The sequence below is a fragment of the Anarhichas minor genome, unplaced genomic scaffold (assembly GCF_050575085.1).
Source record: "Anarhichas minor isolate MPS153535 unplaced genomic scaffold, ASM5057508v1 ptg000058l, whole genome shotgun sequence".
Classification (NCBI taxonomy): domain Eukaryota; kingdom Metazoa; phylum Chordata; class Actinopteri; order Perciformes; family Anarhichadidae; genus Anarhichas; species Anarhichas minor.
Window position 1 is genome coordinate 866,499 of NW_027466504.1, and position 20,571 is coordinate 887,069.

The 20,571-nt window shown below is 43.3% G+C and overlaps 1 protein-coding gene across 3 annotated transcripts in view; it reads right to left on the minus strand.

Annotated features, from left to right (window-relative positions):
• Positions 1 to 1,176: 1,176 nt before the first annotated feature.
• Positions 1,177 to 20,571, minus strand: part of hspa12a (heat shock protein 12A) — a 28,037-nt gene continuing 8,642 nt past the window's right edge. For 2 of the 3 annotated variants that reach the window (XM_076077113.1, XM_076077114.1), the window contains exons 3-11: positions 17,604 to 17,790; positions 16,356 to 16,460; positions 15,900 to 16,016; positions 13,376 to 13,547; positions 7,972 to 8,058; positions 6,336 to 6,440; positions 5,978 to 6,236; positions 2,741 to 2,844; positions 1,177 to 2,044 (exon numbers count right to left, since the gene is read on the minus strand). In XM_076077113.1, coding sequence (XP_075933228.1) covers positions 1,413 to 2,044; positions 2,741 to 2,844; positions 5,978 to 6,236; positions 6,336 to 6,440; positions 7,972 to 8,058; positions 13,376 to 13,547; positions 15,900 to 16,016; positions 16,356 to 16,460; positions 17,604 to 17,790 — 1,768 coding nt within the window. In that variant the 3' untranslated portion in view covers positions 1,177 to 1,412. The remainder of the gene's footprint in view (positions 2,045 to 2,740; positions 2,845 to 5,977; positions 6,237 to 6,335; positions 6,441 to 7,971; positions 8,059 to 13,375; positions 13,548 to 15,899; positions 16,017 to 16,355; positions 16,461 to 17,603; positions 17,791 to 20,571) is intronic. The other variant, XM_076077115.1, reaches the window with a different exon arrangement.

Here is a 20,571-nt window from a genome sequence, read left to right on the forward strand (position 1 = left end):
AAGGCAACAATTAAGCGCATTTGAGCTTGCAAGACGTTTCACATTCTTGGATTCAGCTTTAACTGTGGATGACCTTTAAGGAACATACTGGTAGTTTTGCATGATTTGGCCTATTTATTAACAATCACATGTACTTGACATTATTCACAGAGTGAAACTGGACTGTCATTTAGAAACGTATCAATATCGTAATCGCATCTGACTGTAAGTAGGTCAAGTAAGGATGCCCAGCTAAACCTGGCTGTGAATGGAGACTCGAAATGGGTAAAAAGCCACATTGTTACGGTCGGTTCTGCTATTGTCTGCCTGGATGTGAACACGTTAACCATATGTCCACTTTAGTTATTTACAGCTTGTTCCCATCTTCATCCACAGGCATGCAGAGCTTGTTAGGCTAGTAGTTCCTTATTACGAACAAGTCTTTAGCGTTATTGGTCGTGTATCTTTAGGATTTGGTAAACTGCTGTCGGCTTTGAGGCTGAGACAAACTGACCTCACCCCCCCTCTACCACCGATACATGTCCAGCTTCCCTAATGCACCACCATGCAATGATAACATAACTCTGAAGAAATGAAGCTGACCACATGTTCACTGCAGTGGATCACTAGTATTACTAAAGGCTTTCTGGAATAAAGCAAATCTATGGAAATAACATTTTGGAAAAGGGCTGGCATCAGTGTGACGCATCAACGGTTTAAAGGGTTGAATCATGCAAAACCACTGGTATGGCCTTCAGGACTCTAGTGAAGGGGAGCTGATCTTTGAAGCACATGAAGAGCGTTAACACCTTCCACCCAACCTGATGACATGTTAGTACGACCTATTTATACACAAAACGTTTTGTAGTGCACAGATATGCAATGATCGGCTGTAATCTGACAGAAAGTGAGGCATATAGAGATGCATTCTGAATGTGGAGCCAACATATTAGTATTTGACTTTATGTCTTTTTTTCTGGCTTTGAGAATGCTCAGAGAGAAGATCTGAAAGCTGTCCTGTAATACATTATGGCTGAGACGTGAATAAGCCTTTATCTTTCCTGTCTGGAGCTCTCCCACCTGTAGCTGTAGCCTCAGCCTATGGGTTGGATATGAGTGTGTGAACACTATGGAGCTCCTCGGCAGCTAGACTACAAGGTGGGACCTAGAACACAATGAACTCATCTTTACCTTGTCCTAACATGGATTCTACATTCAAGCCGTTCAAAACACTTTAAACTGAGAGTGACTGAGCCTTGAGATTCATCATCAATAACCGCTTTCCAGTAAATATCACGAGCCTGTGTGTGTGTGTGTGTGTGTGTGTGTGTGTGTGTGTGTGTGTGTGTGCGTGTGTGTGTGTGTGTTGCAAGCCTTATCTTTCCATCTCCCTTTGTTCCAACAATTACAACATTAGCTCTTTCGTTCCCTTCTTAATGGCTTAGGAAGTCAATGCTAGCTTTAACGGTGCGTCCGGTGGACACGTCCACTGCCATGGCCCGAATCTCTGTGTCACCAAACTGCATGAGCGTCTGGATCTCGCGGCGCGGCGCCGTGCTTTCCGTTCCGCTCACATCCAGGCGAAGTGTCCCACACTTCCTGACGCCGGGCTCGCTGATGAACCCTGCTTTCTCCTTCTCAGAGCAGTAGACGTGAATGACGATGACCTGCTGAGCGGGCTTGGCCGGGGTGTAGCTTCGCTTCACCATCTCACCCAGCGCCACAGACTGGTCGGCAGCAATGAAGGTGTCGAAGACATCGGTGCACCAGCGAGTGCCGTCCTTCACCAGCAGCTTCTCCGGCGGGTGCTTGCCCTCCACGAAGCGATTGAGGACGCCCACCCCGTATGTTAGAGGCGAGCGGCGGACGTTAATGATGCTGGGGTCCAGGCCGAACAGCACAGCACCTTTCAGAATGGTGAGGCCGACGTCATGGGGAATGATGATGCGGCTGCGGCCCTGGAGCATGTCCTGGACAGCTAGCTGCAGTAGGGAAGACTCAGCAAAACCTCCCACTAAGAACAGGAACTTGATGTTGCTCACCTCCGGCTTCTCAAACAGCTCAGCTGCAGGAGAAAAACAGAATCTCAATGAAGACAACAACGGACTGTTACAGGAAGGAGTACATGCAATATGAGTGTCTATTAGTGATGTATTTCAGTTGTTGTTGTCCATGGATGTGCCCTGATGCACATTTCATGTGTAACAGTCACTGTGGGATGTTGATACTGTCTTGGTTTGAATTAGCAGATTCTCGTGAATAGATCTCCAATTGAAAGTCCACACCAGACTTTAGAAGCAGTAAAACGTAGCTGCACGGGCCTCTAAGTCTGTTGAGCCTCTGACACAGCAACCTCACAGCATGGTGTGTCAGGAGGAGAAAAGGCATGCTGTCAGCACCAGCTGGCAGGGCTCAGATCATGAGCCTGGGTGAAGTTACTTGTCCCCGCGTGGATCATATTGTCAGTACAGCGAGAAATGCAGGCAGTGAGATTATTAAACAGTTGGTAAACGACTTAAACCACTTCATTTGTTGGTGACTGCCATCTGGAATGTCACTGACAGTCCCTTGTTGTCGAAGACGACTAAGGCTTAAGACGTTGCTTTGTCTGCTTTTTCTCTACATGAAGCAAAGTGTGTCACTTCTGCAGCACACTTGGATGTTGGTCCTCACTGCAGGGTTACGCTAGAAATGCTAGGCTGTAAATGAATCACTCACGTGCGTGCGTGCGTGTGTGTCGAGGTGTTACAAGGCAGCTTACTGAGGTGCTGGATGATGTGGTCTATGGTGGACTTGAAGAGGGAATTCATAGCTTCTGGACTCATCCTCAGCATCCCCTGAGACGACCATTTCACGAAATCCACACTAGGAGAGAATGTGAGAGGATATGAATATAAGAATGAGTATGAATGACTTCATCTGCAGTTGGGTGATATGATCAAAAGCAATACTACAATATTTTACAGAAGAAGAAAAAAATCACACACTCTTACAATTCTCTTCACACAGTCTTCAGTTAAAATCTGCTTAGAATCTTGTACAAAAGTAGCGCACTGGTCATGTGATACTGTTCCAGTGAAAGTCACCAAACCATACTGTTGAATTGTGGTTCAGTGTTATCTGCAACAGTATTCTAGCCCAACAATGTTTTCTACAAACGAGATAATGAGCTGCTGAATCAACCGTTTAACTCGGATAACAAGTATTGATTATTTTTGATTCAGAAATGGAAATCGAAGACTGAACCAGCTGGGGATCCAGATCTTATGACCTGAGCTAACTGAAGTGCAGTGGAATCAACAAACAATGTTGGAACATTTGATCTAACATTTTAAATTGTGACCTTTGTTCATTCACCTGATGGGATCTGGCCACATGAGCCAAACAACAAGACAAAGAGTCTACTGCCATAACAGCTAGCGGCTTTGTGAGGCTGTACGTAGGCACAACAGTGCTTTGAGCTACATGCTAACATCAACATGCTAACATGCTCACAGAAGTCTGTCCTGCATGGGCACAGGTAGTTCACGGGGGCCAGAGATACATGGACCTGCATTTGTGAAGCTCCTTTCTCATCTGCTGACCTCTCAAAGCGAGTCATGTCATTCACCCGCTAACACACTGATGGCAGAGGCTGCAATACAAGGTGACACCAGCTAGAGCTGACTTCCACCCTCCCAATCAGTATTCAAATGCATTCTTTTTCTTTTGTCGTTGTTTTATAAATATTTGCATTACCCCCAAAAAAATCAAAAATAGCCCATGAAATAAGGAATAGTAATCCCACATTATTCGTTATGCATTAATATAAATTCTTACGAGTTATATTCAGACGGATAGCCCTGTCGTGTGTGTCGGCGCGGTGCTTTCATGGACTATTTCCCTCAGTCCTGTCTCTTGAGGCCTACGAGTGCATGTCTCCATGCCTGATGCAGTCTGACTGTGGAACCATTGATCCTGAAAGAATCCATAGGATCCATCTGCTGGGATCCCATGTGTGTGATTCATGCACAGTGTGTGCAGATGTAAGTGTGTGATAGTGTTCACGACTTTCCCTCACAATGAGACAGACTGAGTACTTCCAGTTAGGCGTCAGAGGAGCCTAGGGGGCAGTGAGGGCTCCAGTTTCAGCCATATAAGTATCTTTTAATGTCCCTCACTGGGGGATTATGAAAACATACACAGACATGAGACACGGCCATTAAAATCTAGACTCCATGGTGGTCTCAGAGATGATGGTACTCTAATGGCTGGAAGTGAAAAGTTGTATCTTCTCTGTCTAACACTGGGTTCTGATACTCTTCTATCATCAAGTCAGTAGCGAGTTTTTACAAGCTGCCTGTCGACTCTGCTTTGTACATATGCATAAACATAATGTTGCCACACCTTGTAGACAAAACATCTGTCATCAGACAACCACTGGTAATGGCTTCTGAAAAGTCCGATCAGCACAACCCATTCTTCTAAAGCAGAAACCGTGTTTGTAGACAAAGTGTTGTTCACACCTGTATTACTACCATCATTCAATACAACTATATAAGATACCATAATGTGGTGAAAGGATGGAGGGTGAAAGTAATATGTTAGCATGTCATCAGACACCCATTCATGCACCGCAGACACAGCCTGCTGGAGCATTTCGGGGTTAAGTGTCTTGCCCAAGGACACATCGACGTGGACTAGAGGAGCCGGGGATGGAACCGACAATCATTTGCTTGCAAGTGTTGAAGTTGTCCAGACCTACAAATGCTTTGGAACTGTGTTTGATGGAAGATTGAGTGAAAATACAGATGTCATTGTGAAAAAAGCTCAGCAATGACTCGACTAACTATGTACACTAAACTCCTCTGGAGTAGATCAGTGAATATTGACCACATGTTATTCTTCAAAAATATTTGAGATAATGTTCTATTCACAGGATTAAACTATTATTATCTATGTAAAGATATAGGGGAGTAATGTCTACCTGAGCAGAGAAGGAAGTGCCTCTCCCTCTGTGTGTGTTGTTATCAGAGCTTCTCTCTGCTATGTTACTGCTAAGAGTGTGACCTACTGGTTAGCTCAAGGCTTACAGCTGATAATGGCGTCCCATCTTTTATAGGGCTTAATTAATATACAAGCTCTTTATGATCCAGAAAAAACATCCATCTATCCATCTATCATCTTCCACTTATGGCCAGGTCGCAGAGGCGCAGACGTTCCTTGCCCCAGAAATGCTTTCCAGCTCTTCCTAGGGAATCCGAGGCGTCCCAGGCCAGATGAGATATATAGTGCCTCCAGCGTGTTCTGGGTCTACCCCGTGGCCTCTTACCAGTTGGACAAAACCTATAAAGGGAGGCATCCAGGAGGCATCCTGAATAGCTGCCCAAACCACCTGAGCTGGCCCCCTTCGACGCAAGGAGCACCTGCTCTACTCACTCGTGAACAAGACGCCGAGATACTTGAACGCCCTCGTTTAGGGCAGGGCACCTTAACCTTAAGGGTTTGTGTGCCCCAGTGACCCTGGGAGCTGTTTTGTCAGGGCAATAGCTCCTGGTTGGGTCTCCCAAGGCAAAGTGGTCCGAGGGTATGGGCCAGACTAAGAGGGATTCACTGACCCTATACAAATCGGCCAGAAAAGAGTTGTCGCAACGTGGCCCAGAAAAGGGAGAACATTGCCCCCTTATGAAGCCAGACCTGAAAGGGGAGCTCGTTGGCGAGCGTCCTGTGGCCAGGCCATGCACATCGGCCAGGCACAGCAGGGATCACAACAGAAGCAGGGATTGGTATTCGGGGTCCGGTGCATTGTGAGCCAGGTGGCAGGCAAAGGTAGGGACCTACGAGTGTCGAGCTATGACATCACAGACAAAACAGCTGTATGTTGTCAATAAAAATCAAGCAGCTTTGAAAGATAATTCAGGCTTCATCTTATCTTATACCATGTATTCCTGTTCAGGGTGATACAGACACTCATTCCAATATGTCAGGGTTGGTCCCTGGTTGTTCTGTATGTACTCACTTGCTTTTGCGCAGGGCGTGTTCCACACTGTGGCCCCGGAACTTCTTGTAGTAGTCAATAAAGGAGAAGGGAAGGTTAATATTGAGGGGGTTGGTTCTGTCAGGGGCTGCTGCCCTCTTCCGAGACTCAAAGGCAATCATCAGGTCCACCCAGGCGGCCGGCCTCTTGATCTTAAATTGGTCAATGAAATCCTGGCCAAAGATCTTACACAGTAGCTTCTCAAATTCATAGTCAATGCCGAGGGAGCCGTAGGGACCACCTGGGAAGAAAAGGGATTGTGATTGTGAATCAAATCAAATGAGATAAGACCATAGCTGCATAAAGCAGAGATACATGATGGTATGTTATGCCCCTTTACCTGAGGCCTTGTAGAGCTCTTTTAGATGTCCCTCTGGAAGGCGGATCTGATGAACAGTCAGGTCCACTGTTCCTCCACCACAGTCCACCACCACATAACGGTCACCTGCACAGAGAATAATGGAACCCGGTCTGCAGTCAGTATCTAAAATGCTTGTTATCTAACCGCATCCTGCCTGACAGGACTCATTGCTCTGACATGTAGCTGCCTCTTATCTACCACTACTCTGTTTGCTGTTATTAGGAACATTCTCAGGGGAGGCTGGACGTGACTCTTTATGACACGTCAGCTTCTTGAACTAGGCCACACTTCGGTGTAAGCAGCCCAGTGATGAGGTGATGAAAGAAGAGAAATCTGCTGACGGAAAGAGTGGGACTCAGGAGTAGCTTTAGCAAAGAGAAGATGGTGGACAGGAGCTGACAGTCTGGACATTAGATGATTCACACACATTTTAAGCATTGTTTGATTGTTTGACTGACAGCTGAGAGCCAGCTGAGAGCCAACAGGCTGTGTCATGGAGAGACAAAGTGAGACAGTACAGTAACTGTGCTTACAAGTCCATCTAGCAGACTAACGTCAGCTGTCGCAGGTAAAAATTGAAGCTGTTCACTGAGCTACAGCGGTCCAGCCAACTGATGTTAGCAGTGAATTTTCTCAGTGCAATCTTGAAATCCCAAAATATAAACTATAAATTCTTCCCTTCTGGAAAACATTTTCTTTTCTATGATTTGCAAAGCTCTTTAAAAATATATGAATGCTGTATGTCATATAATTTAATCTTTAAAAAAAATGACTTATAGTCATACTACATATGATCGATACATGTTAGAAGTATTCTTCATCCACAAATCCGTAAAGTCTTGAAGAACACTTTGGTTCTTTTCAAGCCTCCACGGTGAATTAAATGGCGCTGCTGTATAATCCAAGTCTCATTTATCTAACTGCTCATTTTGATTTCTTGCTTCTGTCATCTGGCCATCATTTCTACGAGTATTGATAACATTGTACGCTGTACAACGTAATTGCTGAGATCAGCACAATGAAGTCCCACATGGCAACAGACAAGCAGTCAGATGATCAGACATCAACATTTATCCAGATCATGTAAATGTGAGATCCTCCACTGCACGTGAAAACTGTTTGTGCACAACTATAGTAAGTACAGTAAGTCTGTAAACTGTGATGGATGTTAACAGACAGTTTGCATTATAACTTTACTATTTATCTTTGTTTACTCTACCAAATAGGTTTGACTAACCTGGGAGTTTGTTTTCAACCTGTCTGATCATCTGCCAACGACCAATAACAAGCTCTAAGAAAATATAAGCCAAGTTGTAATAAACTGTAGTTTTGCTTCCAGGACTTTAAAACTGAACTGAAGGAGTGGGATGTACAGCAGAGACACACATGGCCTCTGTACATTGAATTTTGGCTGAGTGGAACTACTTTTGGTACAACCACAATGAAACAGAATACCTCCAGATAGTAGCAGTTTCCAAAAAAAAACAACATGCTCCCAAAGTCTAACCTCTGAAGCTAGTAGCTAATATGGTAGCATAAGAAACAGCAAGAGCATTGACCCTAAAGGAGGAGGGAAAGGAAATCACATCAGATGAGTAAAAGGGAAAGACTCTACCTTCTTCCAGCTCCGACCAAAGCTCCCCTACGACATTTTCCACCAAAAAGGTGCGGCTCTGCCGGTTGCGCCGAACAAGCTCCTTTGCTGGTTGTTAACAGAGAGAGGAGGTTGTGGTGAGAGTGATGAAGCTATGCTGTGTGGCTCATATACAGAGGTGTGTGAGTGAAGCAAGCAGCAAGCTGAGATGCACATTGTGAGCAAGAATTATACATAGTATGATATAGTAATAATAATACATTATTCAATCTATGATGTATATTTTCATTTAAATGACATATGGATAATTTGCCTGTATATGTGTAGAGTATAGCGATGGCCTGTATGTCACACCAATCATGTAGCTCACAGTGTTGACATGCAGTAAAAGTGACACGTGACCCCCCCCCCCCCCCCCGCCCATGAAAAAGAGATAAAAGCTAAATAAAACATTCTACTCTGCAGGTGATCTAATGTAAGAAGGCATTCGGCAGTAGATCAGTTTTTAGTTTAACAGGTCAACTTGTTTCTGCAAAGGTCGTTTGGATTTAAAGAACATTTTCTAAAACCAACAAAACTTGTTTTCACATATCCAACATCCCCAGTAGAGGAGCACAGGCTGCTCAGGAAAGCCATGTGAGCTGAGGCTGGGTGGGAGGAGCAGGAAGACCTGGCAGAAGTAAAGAGGGACATTTTCTCTTACACACAGGAAACAATACAGAGAGAATGGAGGACAACTGTCCAACTCTCATTAGCTCTGCAGAGAGCATGAGAGAGGTCTAGAGTTCACACTACAACAACACCATAACCTCCCTCTCAAAGACGGTGCTCTATTACAAAATGTTCTGTTGAATTTGGTAATATTCTAGTTAGGATTGGGGTTGATTTATTCATTTTCCTTACATTGTTTTAAATAACATTTGTATTGCCAACGGTCACATAATGCCTGCTCCCCCCCTCCACACACACACACACACACACACACACACACACACACACACACACACACACACACACCCAATTAATAATAATAATAATAAAGTCACTTATTTTTTCACATTTGAAAATGCTGTCATTCAAAATGCCACACCCATGGACCAGCTGGCCGATACAAGTGTCACCTGGCCAAACAGCTGACTGCTCCATTGTCAACTCATCAACCAGGAATAAGCACGACGAAGAAGACCCCAGCTGACCTGTTTACAGCAGAGGAAACCAACCTAGAGGCCTGTTTACAAAGACCTGTATTAGCATTTTAATTTAACTGTAATATTGTTTTTTTGGGCTCGATAATTGTTTTCATTGTGTTCATGTACTATATTCTATTTACAATATGCTTTGTTCTGATTTTCATTAAAACGAACCTTTGGAAATGCATTATATTGAATGATTTAACAATGTGGACAGAAATGGATATTTCATCAGTGTGCAGTAAGTACTGGTCTTGTTTGTGTGTTTGGACAATATATTCATGTACTTCACTTGAACAATGTTGCTGAAAAATCAAACCCAGACTATATCATGAGAAAGGTAGACATGTTTTAGATTGAGCAGAGCAGCGTGTAACGGATCAATCTGAATCAGAGGGTATGAACCATGTGTTTACGCTGACCAGTAGATTATTGCATAGTTCAGTAAGTATTTCATTTTCAACAGATCTGAGGTGTTCTGCTACTTGTGTGTGTAGTTGTGTGATATTACAAAATGAGCCCTGTTTTCAAAATCTTGCAAAAGCAATTGTGAAAAACTAATAAAAAATAAAGAAATACATCCACAGAAGTGTCCATACACACACACATACCTTCATAGAGACGACATATCCATATCCATAAATACACATATATCATCCATATCATAGTTCATGAAACTAAAAATGACATGGAGATCTTTATTAACAAACTACTAAATGGAGTTCCATTGGAAGAGCTTCCTTCTTGGCAAACGCAATACTATCTCTCTCCCTCCCTGTGAGACCACCCACTCTCTCGGCGCCCTGAAAATAGCAATTAGAGGGCTGGGCTCCAGTGTTTGTAGAGAGCCCTGGACAGAGTACAAAAAGAAAACCTTTTCAATTTTGGACAGGAGGAATTTGGTAATATTCCAACTCTGTCTCGGAGCAGTTTGTAAAATAGTCACGAAATGCAATCTATTGGTTTCTTGTACAAGGAAAGGAATTTGTTTTGTATTTTTTTGTTGCTCAGGAGGAGTTCTTTTTTTCAGAACGACATTACGTTAACAAAAGAAAGTACGGTTAAGCAACAAAAGCACCAACACTTTGGGACACGCGGTGTCCAACAGCGGCCTGTGTTTGTTGGGCCCATCCAGTGACCCTCCCAACCCACCAGAAGAGGTCTTTGTTGATATTTAATACTACAGCAACAGCTCGGACAGTTGCATTGTCACATGGATGTATTTGATGTGAGTGTCCACCACAGATGCATGATCCTAATTGACTCAAAGGTAAGTCTTCTTCTTGAGTGACACAACCAGTAGATTGCGTTCCATGACTATTTGACGACCTGCAGTGATACTGGCCAGAATATGCCAATAATAAAGTATGTCACTAGAAATGTATCGCTACACAGTAGAAAGCTATATCAGCCAGGAGATCATTGTCAGACATTGCTCGTGATGGGGAAATCTAAGAGCTCACAAGTCTCCAGTCTCTTCTGCTTGTAATGAGCTTGTATCATCTGCTGCATGCCGTTGGTCTGCTTAGAGCACACCTTTATCTGAGGGACTCAAAGAAAGACTCCTTTATCCGCATTTAAACAGGCTATTGCAACGCATAATGGAAGCTGTTCTTTAAAGTGAATAAGTGCATTTTAACCGTGTGACATTAACATACCGCTACAGTAAAGAACCACAGGGTTCTGAGAGGAGAACTGGTTCTAAGCTCATGTTGGAGGAGATATTGATGCGTTCTTTCTGAATATAGAATACAGACTTAGTTCACTTCTCTTCGATACAGGGAATTGCGATTACAGCAGAAATGTTACGTTGATTTTACTGAAGCTCTGCTCTCCAAAATGGTGACGTTTTCATTTGAAATACAACCAAGAAAACAACAGTAACAAAGTCAGACCAATGAAGACACCAACAGCTAATGAATCACAAGTCAGAGAGCAGAGAGACCTGAGGATGTCCATTGTGAGTGAACATGGGTCTGAAGAGACTAGAAGAAGATGTAACATACAATAGAACCCACATGTCGGTTCTCCAGTAGAGAAATGTCTGGAACGTGAAAGAACTTTAGGCTTCTGGGGTTTAAATGAAGTCCTTTCGCCATAGTTCCAGGTGCCAACACGTCCCTGCTCTGGGGAAGTACTTCCTAATGTGCCACGAACTCTCTCTGGTGGGTCAAAGTCAAACCTCGGTGCTGCTGTAAAGCTTAATTCACAGAACCACAGCTTGTCTCAATATTAGGATGAGAGTGTGACATGCCTCGTAATCTACTAGCAATCCCATTTGTTCTGCTTATCTTATCTTCTTGTGACATTACATCTCTCGTAATGTTTATTAACATTAAAGTTATGCAGACTCATCTACCATCGCTGTCATTTTTTCATTCCAGTATTCTGCCTAATTTTCACGGCTCTTCAGCTGAGGCGGAAATAAAATCAGAAATGTGCAAAAGAGAATTTGAGTTCCTGATTTAGTTCCATAGTGACCAGTATTTGGTCATGAAGGGAGCATATTTCTGACACTAATTTGAATGTTTCCATTATGTTGTTCCAGACGCAAAGGGACATGTTGAATACATTATTTATTTGATTCATTCTGAATTCTACGGTGAGTTGCAAAACCGAAGGTCCTATGAAGTTGGAAGAAGAGAAACCCAGTGAAGTGTTTGTTCTATTCCAGCATCAGAGTATCAGAGAATAAAGCTGCTCTTTGGTGAAGAGATCTGCTCTCCATCAGACATGTGGTCAACGTTTCACACCCCCCCCCCCCCCCCCCCGGCTAAATTCAACTCTTTGCTGTGTTTCTTCATTGTTCCCTGACCTGTAGTTTCTATTCATCAGATGAATGACAAAATCAATTGAAAATATGATTTTGAAGTATTTAGGGCAGGGGTCTCAAACTCATTTTCACTCTGGGCCACATCAGCATCATGGTCGCCCACAAAGAGCCGGTTGTAAATGTAACTTCTCCTAACATATTGTTAAATAACTCTCTCTGCATTTGATTATTGTTTATTCAAGTGTAAAAATATTGTACATGCAGTTATATAAATGTAAAATGATATTTAAGCACATTTCTGTTGTTACAACTTAAATCCTTTTAATTTAGGGTTAAGAAACCCACATTACTCTATCAAAGATCAAACTATTAAAGAAAATATCAAAGACAAGTTATTATAATAACTTTGTTCAAAGCTTAAAATCCTTTCAAGGGTACTACGGGGATATTTTTATCATCAAGTCTAACTTGATTATTTATTTAATTTGTTTTTTTTTGCTGGCAGATTCGCGGGCCACATACAATGATGTGGTGGGCCGGAATCGAGGTTGAGACTCGAGTTTGAGACCCCTGATTTAGGGTAAGAGGGATTCAAATGGACTATTATTATACCGTGTACATTTGCTTGTCTATGGAATAGAAAAAAACTGATAAATAATAGAAATGAATAGAAATGCAAACATTAAAGAAGATTCATATTCGAAATGTTTACTCTGGATAACCCAAACGGACCTATTGAACCTGGCTAATTCTTATGATGATGATATATTGTGATGAATGTGACGATAAGATGTTGGACTAAAGGGAATCTGGTAAATCCTCACTGATATACCGTAATAATAATAATACAATAGTAATTATTGCATTATTAAGTTTCAATGTAGGTCAGTTTCTGAAATTTACAAACAGTTCATTCTAACTGTAAACACTCATCTTGTATCAAACAAATGCCAACTGTATGATGTTTATTACACATCTTATTATTCTTTCATATTATATGTATATATATTTATTAAAACAAGTGTATACTACTATAATATGTAGTTGTGATAGCTGACAACTGATTTCCTCCCAGCTTACAAGCGATAACTTAAACTCAAAACATCAACGTGAGCTGGGAAGACTTTAAAACCATCATGAGCTTGTTAATAATATCAATAAAATCTTGAAAAAGAAGCAAAAGCAAGTGATGGTTGGAAAGAAATAAAAAGCCATGCATTTCTGTCCGGATTTAAAAAGAAAGCATGTTTACCATGACCTGGAGGAACTATGGAAGAAACGACATTCAACAGGAGAAAACAACTGTATGTTACAATGTCAGTACTACAGTCTACAGAGGAACTGCAAATACACACAGTCAGCAAAATCTCCTCAGGGTGCATGAGTAATGACGAGGGGTGGAGTCAGAGAGGATGAATGCTGTATGAAAGCACCACGTGGTGTCAGTGGCGATGGAGCGTACCTTGGGTCATTCCACTGCCCACGTTGTCGGTGGGGCTGCAGCCGTTCTGGGTGGTATGGCTGCCCAGGTCCACCATCTGGTGGAGGCGGAGCTTGCGGCAGTAGATCGATGCTGCCTCTGGTTCTAAGGCGATGATCAGCTGCTCTGGGCTTTCACGGGACACCAGACCAGACTACACACGAGAAGAATACAGACAACATGAACTTCTGCTGTTTTCAACTTCTTTCCAACAAACGATTCATAATAGTGACGTGCTTAAAATGTCTGTGTCACTAGTTCTGTGAAATAGTTACTGTAGACTGTTTTCACGTGTAATCTTATCTGGAATCAGTCTCATATCTATGCATATTTCTTGTTAAATTCATTCAGTTGGAATTCAAAAAAAATTGTTTAGGAACTGATATACAATATTCATATCAATCATGACAGTACGTGTTTTTCTACACATAAGCGTAGGAACTGTAGTGAACAGGGTTTAAGATCAACGACGTCCCGTCAATAGAAAATGTCTCTGATAATGCTACATTGTAAACAACAACTCTGTTTTTAAATCAGCAGGAGGAGAGCTAGTTACCAGCTGTTAGCAGCTGTTAGCAGCACAGTCCTGCTTGGCTAAATAACAGAGCTAACAGCTAACGTTGATGGAGGGTGCATTGAGTTGCATTATGCTTGGCTTGTTTCAGAACTGCTGGCTGCTTTGTTTTGATGCATTCCCTCTTACTTAGTTCATTGGTAGGCTCAATTTTAACGTCCAATGAAGCTGCACTGCTTTTACTGTTTGAGAGCGACAGAGGAGCCAGAGGAGAAACGGTGCTTGGTGTTGGCACAGATCAAAAGAATGGGTTGCATCATGGCTCCCGGACTACTAACGGATGATGAGATCAGAGGAGACGTGGTTGCAGTGGGCTGCTGTTCGCTGGCTTTCTCCCTCCCTCTGTCCTCCATGAGCAGCCAATCAAACAATCCACACCGCCTGATGCTGAGTCACTGTAGACACTCCCTTTCTCTCTACCTCTGTGATTTACTCACATCCTCCCTCTGTCAGCTCATCCCTCCATCCCACAGTTAGAAGCTCTCCTCCTCTTCCCTGTTTCTGCCCTCGTCATTCATACACCCCCCTCCTCTCTTCCTCCTCTTTTAGCTCGACACCAGGGATGTAATCAGGACAAAGGGATGATGTCATTGGGGAAGACGGGAATCTGAATCAGCCCAAAACAAGTGCCAAACGTTTTTTTAAACTTACTACAGTAAGATTTTTGATGTTGATCAACATTTTGGAAAATACACTTATCTGCTCTCTTTCCGAGAGTATGATAGGAGGTTTGATATCAATCTCTAATCAGCATTTTGACATAATCAATGGATCATATAACAATGTTTAATGTTAAAGGTTCCCACAGAGAAGTATCACCAGCTCTGCAGCTCCCCATAGCTTTACACAGCTTTTTATGTCGTTCCACCACCAGCAGTTAAAACCTAACCAGGCATTGTGTTACTGCCTTTAAGTCTCTTACCCAAATGTGAAAGTCTGGCAACTATGACAATTTAGCAGCGTCATTTAAGCACATTTCACGTGGTCCGCTAGGCCTTCCTCTCAGTCATTTGTGGCTGAGTTAATAAATGATCCACTCACATCTCTGAAACGAGGGAGACACTCTAAGGTAGCTGGATATGTGAAACGCATGTTTGTCATTACAACTAGCAAAGAAATGTGGTCAATCTCTGTGTGCAAGTATAAAAATACTCCAAAAATTCTACAACTTAAGCAACAAAAGTCAGCTTTACTATGATGACAGCACTGGTGTTATACATGTATACGATGTTCTCCTGTTTATCTCGCTTCTATTTGCAGCACTAATCTCAGTCACACTCTTGGAGGCCTTTTTCATGAAGGACACAGGCCACGACTCGTTTGAAATGGCCGGTTTCAGCAATGAAAATGAGTACATCCTCATGAACAGGTGGTCTTCATATTCATTCATGTGCAGTAGTGACGTACAAAGGTTATCTAATGTATTTGAATCTTATATCATCATATGTATTCAGTCTCAGAGAGGAAAACTAAATACCGCCGGATGTGTCTGCAATGACTACTGCTGATTGAGGGGATACCCATGCCTACTGCCTACAACGTATTAGACTATCTCAGCACATTATAGCCCAGGCTGAATCGAAGGAACATAACTAGAGAACAGAATTCATTGGATAGAATGCATTGAGATATCTCCTCTTTTCTGTTCTTATGTTCCTGCACTGGCCTCCAGTTTGATTCAGGACACATTTTAAGATTCTACTTACCCTTCACACGCCGACCTCTTTCACATTATGTGAAATGTGTTAGATGTGTTACCTTGTTGATAATGAGGTTAACTGCAGTATTGGTGGAGGGTTTAATATTGTTTTTCTATGGTTACAATCTCATTCAAGATTTGGAATCAGTCATTTGCAAACCAGTTGTGTTCAGACTAGAGATGCAAACCGGAGTCTGGAAGTAAACAGATGTGGATGAGGCCTTTCTGCCTACCTTATAGGCAGCTTCCCTCATGAACTGCTTTGCAGGCATTTTCCAGATAGCAGGAACAGTGATCACCCATCTCACATCATTGTTGTCAAACTCAGCGCCTGTCTGATCGCTCAGCTCCTGCAGGAGGACAAGTAAGAGAAACCCGACCAACAGGTGAGCTAACTCATGGCAGGGTTAGTGTCCCACTGTGGGCTCAGACCATTGCTGTACAATGTTTTAAAGTTCATAAACAAGAAGTACTGGGTCATGTTTATTCCTTATGCCGAAAACACACCAGAGCACCTGCACCATTCACATTAGATAGTTTCTGATTCTAGCATATTGAAAATAAGTCATTGGACCAAACTGAACATTGGCTTCAGGGTTCATGCTGGGATTCTACAGAATGTGAAATGAACGATGCATTGTATGTGTAATACACCAGAACATACACAAGTGCTGCCAGACGTATGTTACCTTTAGTGCCTGCTCCTTGAAGAAGGCCAATGAATATGCAAAGATATCCAGAGCTTTCACTCGCTTCCCATTGGCTGCGTGGAGGTCTGTATCGATGGACAGATTCTGATAGACAGTAGAAGACAACAAAGAGTTGAATGAAGGACATAGAATCATCAGATGAAGAGGGGATATGGGCTCTGCAGTCTTTCAGCTATCTTCTGTGTTGATCAAACATAATATATTTAATATAACAGTATATATTCTCTGTCCTAGTGGCAGGGCCTTGGTTGTATCTCAACAGCCAGCAGCCAGACTGCCATAAAATATTCATGGTCACCAGAGGATGATTCCTGATGGTTCTGGTGACCCAGTGACCTTTTCCTTTACCTCCATCAGTAAGCTTAAGTCTCGCGTTCTATTTATTTCTTATTAACATGAAATATCATTAACAGTTGATTCCTTCCAACATGTCTTTATTCTAGGTTTGTGATAAACACGGCAGCATGTAGCTTTAGATTAGTAGCTGTCATTTTCTTATATTCTGACTGCTCAGTTCTTGTCAGAATGGAGCAGCATTTACAACATCAAGTATTACCACTATGAAATGTTGATTGTGGTCTGATTAAAAAGTGAGCTGAACATCATTTTCAACGTGTTAAACACACGAGGCCCCACCGCCCCACCAACAACCACAGTCCTCAACTCGCTCTTCAACCGCCCGTCACTCTTAGGATCTCACAAATACTTTAGACGTTTGCATACACGGGAAGCTTTTCCAAGGCGAAAATGAAAATATCTGTAAAGTTAAAGTTAAAAATCTGTATGTAAAATATTAATATTCATTCGGGTTGTGATGAGTGTAAAACTGTTTTCTCTACTTTTTAACTCTGATGCTCGTACTTGATGACGATTCTCTGCACCGTGTGCTTCGTTCGTATACTGCTGCTGTGACTTGTGAATTCCCCCCCAGGGGAATCAATAGAGTATCTATGTATCTATTAAAACTCCACAGCAGACACATATGCACACTGCTGATGGTAACAATCATTATCACCTGCAGAGAATTATTGGTAGTAAAGAAATAGAAAAAGTCAGCAGTGTGCTGCAGTCTCAGCTCAGGCTCACCAAACTGCATCACAGTACAGAACGGTGGACAGGGTGAGTCTCTGTGATGAGGATGGAGTGTGCTCGTACTGCTGAAGAGACAACCTGGAGAACTGCTATACATATATTCACAGTGTGTGTACAGGGTGTTTGTGTCCTCACTGCAGTAGTGTGGAGCTTCATTTTGAATTTTTCCAGATAGAGCCATTGTTTGGACTCGCTGGGGTCCAGGTCATGGTAGAAGTCACGTGCCGCGTAGCCAAAACTGTGGAACTTCCTGTCTGGAGTCAGCAGGATCGTGGTTGGAGTCTTCTGATTGGACACCCCAGGGTCCCCGCCTTCCCATCGCCTGGAAGGAAGTCAGTTATCAATACATGCATCTGTATTTCTGCTTTTGTATTAATCAAATATAGTCTAATGGAGCCACTGTTTAACCACTCCACTTTTCAGACTTTCCATCAATGGCACACACAGTTATGCATCTATTTCAAGCTGTATGCATAGTGAAAAGTCAGCACCTTTCAGTTCAGTTCTTGTAATGTTTGTGTGAGGTTCAAGTCAACCGTTAAATTCCGTCAGAAAAGCCGTGTTAACTTCTCTCGTAAGCTAACTGAGCTACCACAGTATTTCTGGACAAATGGAGGTCAGATATTATTAGTGTTATCTCTGTTCCTTGGGAGGTGTGTGATGGGATTATGGAGGCCATCTCACTAAGAGCACCTGATGTGCAGAGGAACTCATTTGGGAGATCTGGGAAAAACTGGATGGAACAGCTTCTAGCTGAAAAGAAATATGAGGTTGGTAGGATATCTCTTACATTTAGAAATGCACCGGTCGAAACCAGATGGTTTTCAGTTGATCGGCCATGACCAGCAGATAAGTATCATTTTTCCAATCACATTTACACACATGAGCCGCAGACAGTAACATCACAGCGACACAAACACTGCAGGTCAGACTTAAAAAGATCGGAAAGCCAAGAAAACTGCAATCGGGCTATCGCTACATTTTGAACAATTATTTTGCTGGTGTTGTCCTGAGCGTTGTGTTCTTCACTGTGCTGTTTGGTGAGAGCAATCTGCCTTCAGTTTCCTGTTGATGCAGTGTGTGTTTCTGCATGTCCCACTGTTCTTTAGGCCGATCAGTAAATGTGACTATCACTGCAAACTGTCTTTTACATTATAGGAGTGGTTCTCAAACTGTGGGGCGCGCCCCTCTAGTGGGGCGCGGCGGTATTGCAGGTGGGGCGCAGGGGGAAATGCAGAATTTTTTATATATATCATCCACGTGAATCGTGTAGATTCGGCGTCAACTGGCCAGCCAGCGTTTCTCAGATTGGAGTGAGACGAGGAGAAAAGGTGATGTCATGATCTTCACAATAAAACATCTCTGATGTGACGTGTCGAGTCTTGGCTAATCAGCGTTAAGATGTATACACCGTCTTTCCCTCCGTTACAGTTTAAGTTACGTTATGTCCCGTTACCGTTCAGACTTGCTGGGTTAAGTTAACATCCACTGCATGCGGAACTTAGTGGACTGTTAACATTCGTCATTATCACGATTTAGGAGGAAAAAACGTAACGTGATGAAACATGCAGCCCCCCCGTGTTCCGGTTCAGTTCACGCGGTCACTCGTTAACGTTAAACCAGAACACCGGCGCATCTGGTTGCAGGTTGTTTGTTTTAACTCAAAGTAGAATGAAAGGCCCAGATACTGATGAGATGATGAGGTCAAAGAGCTTCAGGGAGAGGAGGCTGGTTGTGTAGCGCAGCTTGATGCAGGGCTGAGCTGTGAAGGAGCTGGGCCTGGATAAAGGTGGAGCTGGGCCTGGATAAAGGTGGAGCTGGGCCTGGATAAAGGTGGAGCTGGGTCTGGATAAAGGTGGAGCTGGGTCTGGATAAAGGTGGAGCTGGGTCTGGATAAAGGTGGAGCTGGGCCTGGATAAAGGTGGAGCTGGGCCTGGATAAAGGTGGAGCTGGGCCTGGATAAAGGTGGAGCTGGGTCTGGATAAAGGTGGAGCTGGGTCTGGATAAAGGTGGAGCTGGGCCTGGATAAAGGTGGAGCTGGGTCTGGATAAAGGTGGAGCTGGGCCTGGATAAAGGTGGAGCTGGGCCTGGATAAAGGTGGAGGTGGGCCTGGATAAAGGTGGAGCTGGGTCTGGATAGAGATGGAGCTGGGCCTGGATAAAGGTGGAGCTGGGTCTGGATAAAGGTGGAGCTGGGCCTGGATAAAGGTGGAGGTGGGCCTGGATAAAGGTGGAGCTGGGTCTGGATAGAGATGGAGCTGGGCCTGGATAAAGGTGGAGCTGGGCCTGGATAAAGGTGGAGCTGGGCCTGGATAAAGGTGGAGGTGGGCCTGGATAAAGGTGGAGCTGGGTCTGGATAGAGATGGAGCTGGGCCTGGATAAAGGTGGAGCTGGGTCTGGATAAAGGTGGAGCTGGGCCTGGATAAAGGTGGAGCTGGGCCTGGATAAAGGTGGAGCTGGGTCTGGATAAAGGTGGAGCTGGGCCTGGATAAAGGTGGAGGTGGGCCTGGATAAAGGTGGAGCTGGGTCTGGATAGAGATGGAGCTGGGCCTGGATAAAGGTGGAGCTGGGTCTGGATAAAGGTGGAGCTGGGCCTGGATAAAGGTGGAGCTGGGCCTGGATAAAGGTGGAGCTGGGCCTGGATAAAGGTGGAGGTCTAAACAGACGTGAGTACAGCTTCCCGCTGTCACAGTATTTTAAATACATTGATAAGGCAGGGTATGCTAAATGCAGCCTCTGCTCCAAGGAGATAAAGTACAGCAACAAGGGCTCATATGTCCTCTCATCACACTGTACACACTGTTCACTGTGATGACCACAGCCAGTGTACTAACAGTCCCAACAGTCCCACGTGCTGTTAAATCACAGCTATTTTACTTTTAGAATGCTACATTTTAAAGCTCATATTTAAAATAAAATGCTCCAGATATGTGTGACACATATCTGGAGCATTTTGTTTAGTTTTTCACAGGTTGCACGTTATTGTTTTGAAAAGATATGCAGTGTAAAACTCAGTAAAACTCTTTATTGCCAAATATTTGAACTTGTTTTGTTTAGTTTTTCACAGGTTGCAGTTTATTGTTATCTTAGAAAGATATTCAGTG